General features: G+C 40.8%; 1 protein-coding gene across 1 annotated transcript; it reads right to left on the bottom strand.

The window, feature by feature from the left end:
- Window positions 1–1,994: 1,994 nt before the first annotated feature.
- Window positions 1,995–5,494, bottom strand: LOC141167515 (olfactory receptor 10A7-like). Its single transcript, XM_073654911.1, has 3 exons — window positions 5,402–5,494; window positions 5,093–5,227; window positions 1,995–2,945 (listed from the first exon to the last, which is right to left on the bottom strand). Exons 1-3 carry the CDS (start codon window positions 5,492–5,494, stop codon window positions 1,995–1,997), a joined length of 1,179 nt encoding a protein of 392 aa, XP_073511012.1.
- Between the last annotated feature and the right edge of the window lie 1,637 nt (window positions 5,495–7,131).

The following is a 7,131-nucleotide window of genomic DNA, read 5'->3' as shown; positions in this document are numbered from 1 at the left end:
TGATGTTGAAGTAGATGTGGAGGAGAGCCCACTTAAAGAAGCACTTGATATCCGTTTAAGCACCTGCTGTTTTTGTGCCTCATCTAGAATTTGTAGCGATTGGCGTGTCCGTAAGAAAGGGATCTTATCACATTGTCCGCTAAAAGAAGAAGACATATTAGTTGTGCTGGAAGATGGTCTTTCTTCTGCAGATGTTACTGCTGCTTTAACACCTACTCCACGGACACAACCTTTTTTCCCCTTCCCAACACGCCTATTCCTCTTTCCACCAGCAGCAGGCCTTTTTCCACTCATTTTGGTGGTTAAAAATTCACAACTCTGGAGTTGTTTGCACAAAAAAACAATGGATGGGAACCGAGCAGAGCTGAGTGGCCAAACTGTGGTATTAGGCCAAAACTATTGGCTGGGTTAGATGCAGAAAAAAATTATATTTAGTTTGCAACCTGATGGAGGTCAGTATAGATGGACTAATAGAACAAGTCCCACACACAGCTAGAAGCCCAAATATTTTTTCAGAGCTAGACGCAGAAAGAAATTATATACAATTTGCAACCTGATGGAGATCAGTATAGATGGACTAATAGAACAAGTCCCACACACAGCTAGAAGCCCAAAGATTTTTTCAGAGCTAGAAGCAGAAAAAAATTATATTTAGTTTGCAACCTGATGGAGGTCAGTATTGATGGACTAATAGAACAAGTCCCACACACTGCTAGAAGGCCAAATATTTTTTTCATAGCTAGATGCAGAAAAAAATGATATTCAATTTGCAACCTGATGGAGATCAGTATAGGTGGACTAATAGAACATGTCCCACACACAGCTAGAAGGCCAAATATTTTTTCATATCTAGATGCAGAAAAAAATTATATTCAATTTGCAACCTGATGGAGGTCAGTATAGATGGACTAATAGAACAAGTCCCACACACTGCTAGAAGGCCAAATATTTTTTCAGATCTTGTTGCAGAAAAAAATTATATTCAATTTGCAACGTGATGGAGGTCAGTATAGATGGACTAATAGAATGATGCTATGCCCAAAAGATTTTACTTCACTAGGTGTAGTAAAAAAATTGGTATACTATACACAGGTGGTGTAGCTTGCAACACAGATAGGCTACTCCACTGACTAACACACTCTGCAATAGGCCAAAAAGGATTAACTTTGCTACATTGATTTTGGTGCACGAACAGTTATCGAACATAACCTCAAACAGTTGAATTTTTTTCAAATCGTTCGTGTTCGCCGAACGGCTCGAACACCACCCAAAACAGCTCAAATTTGAGATTGGCGAACAGTTTGAGTCGAACAACGCTCATCAATGCTAATGTATCTGTATACAATTCCTCTATAAATATGAAGCCAGCTTGAAGATTCTATTTTTCTAACCACACCAAATATGTGCAAGAACTATGTGGTACCTTTAAAAATTAAGAATTTACATCTTAGTATCTTCCCAATCAGAGCGACCAGAAGAATATATGTACAAAAAGCTTTAGTCAAGAGAATTAAAAGGGGAAATCTTGTGCTAGGTCTAAAATTACACTGATTGTTGTAAGAGGAGGCAAAGATGTGAGGCTGATCCAAGTGGCTGAAGATATGGAATAGTCTTCTATAACCTTTTAAGTTATTACTGATGATAGAAGAGGTTATTGGGATCAAGAAATAATGGGCCAATCGGGGCGGAAACCATAAATTATAAAATAAGCATTACTTACCTGTTACATCCTCTATATATCTTGTGTTTGATTCCTGTTTTTTAGTGATGATGTCACGTCGGTACACACAACATCTGTAGCCAATAATTTGATGATTGGCTGCAGCGGACACATGTGTACATGGAACATTATTTAAGCAGCCAAGTGAAGAAAGTCAAGAGTGTAAAGGGTTAATACTTAGTAATACTTATTTGCATAGGTTGTTTAGTTTAAAACATAAAGTAAAGATACATAGTTCAGCTTCATTAACAATATTTTATTTGCAATAATTGATCTATAGATTATTTATACCATTTTGACAAATGACACATTTTTTGATAAATTCCTGTAGAGATTTTTTGATATCTGAATTTCTGAGACTATATATAATGGGGTTCATCAATGGGGTAAACACAGTATATAGAAGTGATAGAAGTTTATTAACCTTCAAAGATTTTCCTCCTTTTGGATAAAGATAAACACTTAATAGAGTAATGTAGAATATGGAGACTACAATGAGGTGGGAGCTACAGGTGGAGAAGGCTTTCTGTCTACTGACATTGGACTGAAAGCGTAAGATGGTGACAATAATATTAATATAAGAAATAATAACTATTATGATGGGGATGACCAATACTAGAAAACATGTTATATAAGCTTCTAACTCAATAGTGAGAGTGCTAGAACAGGCTAATTCAATCAGAGGAACAAGATCACAGAAAAAATGGTCAATGATGTTGGGTCCACAAAACGTTAACAGAGATATTGTTACACAGTACATTAGTGTAATGGAAAAACCCAACACCCAACACATGGCGGCCATTCTTATACAATGGTCACTTGTCATGATATAATTGTAGTGAAGAGGATTACAGATGGCCACATATCTGTCATAGGACATCACTGTGAGAAGAAAACATTCAAATTCTTCAGAGGCAGCAAAAAAATAAAACTGATTCATGCAACATATAAAAGTAATGCTGGCCCCATTATTTAGTAGAATGTAGAGTGTGTTCGGGATGATATCAGTTGGTAACAAAATGTCACTGATGGACAGTTGCGTTAGGAAGAAGTACATTGGAGTGTGGAGACTTTTACTGGTGGACACAAGGACAATGATCAAGAGGTTTCCACATATTGTTCCACAGTAAACCACCAGGAGAAGACAGAACAAGAAAATATTTAATTGGTGGCTGAGTTGAAATCCTAGAAGAAAAAAATTTGTGTCCACAGTAAGGTTGTTCTCCTGTATAAATAGAAATAAATAAATAACTTTCTAATAAGAATTTCATAAGGAGCCGAACTTGGACTACACAAAAATTGCTACTGATAAACTACAAAGAAGTCTAATAGTTGTGATAATAAAATATTACTATTAAGTGTTTAAAGACCAAAGAGTATTTCTATTACTTAAAGTGGTCACAATCAAGGGGATTCGTAGCAATTTAAACCACAGTGGGTGTCGTGCTGTATCCAAGCCATTATAATAGCATGTCAACTAGCTATCAAAGCTACTATCCCACTGCCAAATTCAGAATTTTCATCCTCTAATTCAGTTTCATTAAAAATGAATAATTTATATGTGTACTATGCAGTGGATCTCTGTTTGTGCTATCCTGGCAGTACTTAAAGGGAACCTGTCAGCAGGATTTTGCTATGTAAATTACAGGGAGTGTCATGTTGGGGCTGTTGCACTGATTAAAATGATACATGCGGTGAAGAAATCCGTCTTGTGGTTCTTGTGTTATCAGTGTTTGCAGTTTTGAGTTAATGATATGCCCGTACTCCGGAGTAGGACTGTAGGCAGTTTCTCTTGTTGGTGATCTGGGCCACATCAGCAAGAAAAGATCTGCCCACAGGCCCACCCTAAAGTATGTTCCTTATCATACAGACAGCAAGGGAAAGAGAGCAAGATATACAGCCAGAGACAGAGAGACAGCCAGAGACAGAGACACAGATATACAGCCAGAGCCAGAGAGTTAGATATACAGAGAGATCCAGAGAGACAGACCGAGCCAGAGAGACAGATATACAGCCAGAACCAGAGAACCAGATATAGAGACAGAGAGCCAGATATACAGCCAGAGACAGATATACAGCCAGAACCAGAAAGCCAGATATACAGTCAGAGAGCCAGAGAACCAGATATACAGTCGGAGAGCCAGATATACAGCCAGAGACAGATATACAGCCAGAGACAGAGAGCCAGACATACAGCCAGAGACAGACAGAGCCAGACAGTCAGAGACAGAAAGACAGAGAGCCAGATATACAGCCAGAGACAGCGAGACTCTGTCTCTTGCTGTATATCTGTCTCTGGCTGACTGTCTGGCTCTGGCTGTCTCTGTGGCTCTAGCAGTCTCTTTGGCTCTATATCTGGCTCTCTGTCTCTGGCTGTCTCTCGGGCTCTGGCTGCATGTATGTCTCTCTGTGTCTGTCTGTCTCTCTGTCTCTGACTGTCTATACGATGAGGAACATACTTGTGCTTCAGAGTGGGCCTGTGGTCAGGTCTTCTATTGCTGTTCTACTAACAAATGAAGTAGCACTCTGCAAAGTTAAGTATACGAACATGATATTTGAATAGCATTACTTCTCTAGAAAATAGAAACCAGGATAGGACCCTGCCAACAGTCCCTCCCCAGAGCATGAGCATCTCATTAACTCAAAACTGCAAACACTGATTACACAAGAACAAAAAGATGGATTTCTTCACTGCATGTATCATTTTAAACAGTGCAGCAGCCCTAACATCTCAACATCTGTAGTTTACTTACAAAAATACTGCTGACAGGTTTCCTTTAATAAAGCTTCCAGAAACAAGCTTTGCACAACCAACTTAATATAATAGATCCCAGAAGAATCACGGTCTTCACTACTAAACCTCTATGCAGGAATTTGTTCTACATTCATGGAATGACTGCTTGCCGGTGGAGAGAATAGTTGTAAAGTCAAATTTATACCAGAAGGCCACAATCATAAACCAATAAGGTAGTTAAAATATACTGTAAGCCAAGGTCAGGAATTAAGCAGCAGAAAATACAGGGCAATGGGAATAGACAATCACCAGACCTGGGCAGTGTAAGTGCAATAACATAAGAAGACAGCCTATCATGTTGCAACTGTAGCTGCAGTGGAAAATACAACCCTAGCCTAGGGGCTGACCCAAATAACACCCCATATGGGCTGAGGTCTGTCTTTTTGTTGGGAGTATACCTGTTGAGAAGAGGACAAGGGGCAAGCATTCTGTCCATGGTTTGCCCGTTTCAGCCATGGCTTTCTGGATTTTTAGTTTCAGGGTCCCATTCAATCTCTTTACTCTAACTTTACTTTGTATATGTACATAGTATGAAAGGCCTTTTCCACTCCCAGGGTGGACATTGTTTCCTACATTACTTCTCCATTAAAATGGGGGCCTCTGTCACTCTCTATGGTCTCAGGCACCCCATATCTGCAGATGACTTCTGAAATTAGTCTCTTCACTGTAGCCTTCAATGGTGGGTTTACACATGGGGTATGCATCTGTACATCCTGAGAAAAGATCAACACAAGTTCACTCATAGGTTTTCATTTTGGGAAGATGAATGTAGTCCTTCAGAAAATTCTGGAACGGGTACAGGAGCCTCAGTGTGTGTCTCATAGGCGTCTTGATGGCGCGTCTCACATTGTTGAGCCCACAGGTCAGACAGGCGTGAATGTTTTTGCCTGCAGTGAAACTGAACCAAGGAGCATACCAATGAGGTCTGTCAAAGCAGTCTTTGACTGGTGGTCATAGCCATAGGTGGCTTGAGCCAACATGGGATACAAAACTCGGGCAAGGCAAACTTTGCCCCTCTCATGCCCCAGTCCTTTTGGTGACTGCATGGCTCCCTTCACTTGCCATCTGGCTAATTCTTCAACACCAGCCTGTTGTTGTAGATTCTGGAGAAAGTCTTAGGTCACAGGTGGGTCTGCAGCAGAGGCCACCTGTGTAGTTGCCTCCCCAGCAGGGATTTCTCTAGGTTGGTCAGATGTAGATTTTGCAGTCTGGTAAGCCAGGTGTTTGCTTTTAGCTGTTGTTGAGGTGACCTTTGCTTGGCATTTGACTTTCACTATGACAACTTTCTTGGGTAATGGTAGGGCCACTATCAGGCATTGGACAGATTTATTATTCTTGATAGTCTTACTTGCCGCTGCGAACAAAGCTCATGCTCTCCATATACGTCCATAGTTATGAAAGCATAGTGGCTGTCTGTATAAATGGTTGCAGTCTGATATGTAGCATGTCTGCAGGCTTCTTCTTGGGCACAGAGTCCAGCTTCCAGGCTGGACATGTGTGGGGGCAGCTGTTCTATTTTTATGGTTTCATGGAGGGAAACAGCATATCCATTGTAGAACCGGCCATTCACGCCATAAGAGCTCATGGTCTGGGTTATCTAGTGGTACATCGGTAACTTGACTTAAACCCCCCATGGGACATTATTTGTACACAGTCATGTTCCTTTTGTGGCACAACTAGCTGATCACCCATGTTACCACTTTCACCCCTCTCCCCCCGCTCCCAAGGCAACAAAGTGGCTAGATTCAGAGTTGTGCAATGGTGAATGGTGAGGTTATCAGGCATGAGGAGGGCACATTCAATTCTGAGATGTCGAGCAGTAATGAGAAAGCATGGCAGTAACATCATGAGAAATGTAAACAGTGAGGGAGAAAGTTAGAAAAATTCCAGCAGACTTATGCAGAAACTGCAAAGCATTTAAGACTTAGTGAGACACTGACTCCCTCCAACTGGAGAAGGGCGAAGGAAAGTGGTTTATGACTCTCTCCTCTCCCTTCTGACTTCAGACTGCAATTTCCGAGTCCAAGCTTTTCACAATTATATATGTGAAATTTCTTTGTCCTTGCCTGGACTGGTCGTACATAAGAGTGGCTCTGGATCTGTTTTTTGCTTTGTTATTCAAGGCATTTGTTGCTTCCATACCCTTGGCTACTTTGCATAATAGCCAGGGATATAGGTACTCTAGGTGGGACACTATTTGTAGCTCTTTAATCATGGGCTTTAAACCTTCAACAGAGGCACAAGACAGTAAAAGGGTGTGAACTTCAGATGTATTCTCATAATTCCTGCCATCACTGCCAGAGCTGGATATAGTATTTTTCTACTGACTCTGTTTCATCCTGTTGGTTATCATGAAGGGTGGCAGACTGGGAGGCTAATCTGGCCTGACCCCATTGGATAAGTTTTCTCACATACTGCTTCCCAAATCAAGTGAGGCATCATCCATGGGTGTGGCCCCCATTGCCTCTGCCACAAGGGGGTAAAAGATATCCTTTGTCTTTTGCTTACAGAAGGTCCTCTAAATCCCACCAACATGAGATAGCCTTTATAATTTTCTCTACTTCTCTAACAAATGGCATGGGAAATTATTTAATGGTCTGGCATTCTACTCATCATG

Source organism: Phyllobates terribilis, unplaced genomic scaffold (assembly GCF_046119375.1).
Source record: "Phyllobates terribilis strain yellow unplaced genomic scaffold, ASM4611937v1 Scaffold_11__3_contigs__length_659146591, whole genome shotgun sequence".
In the NCBI taxonomy this organism is placed as follows: Eukaryota; Metazoa; Chordata; class Amphibia; order Anura; family Dendrobatidae; genus Phyllobates; species Phyllobates terribilis.
This window is presented reverse-complemented; position numbering and strand designations above follow the sequence as displayed.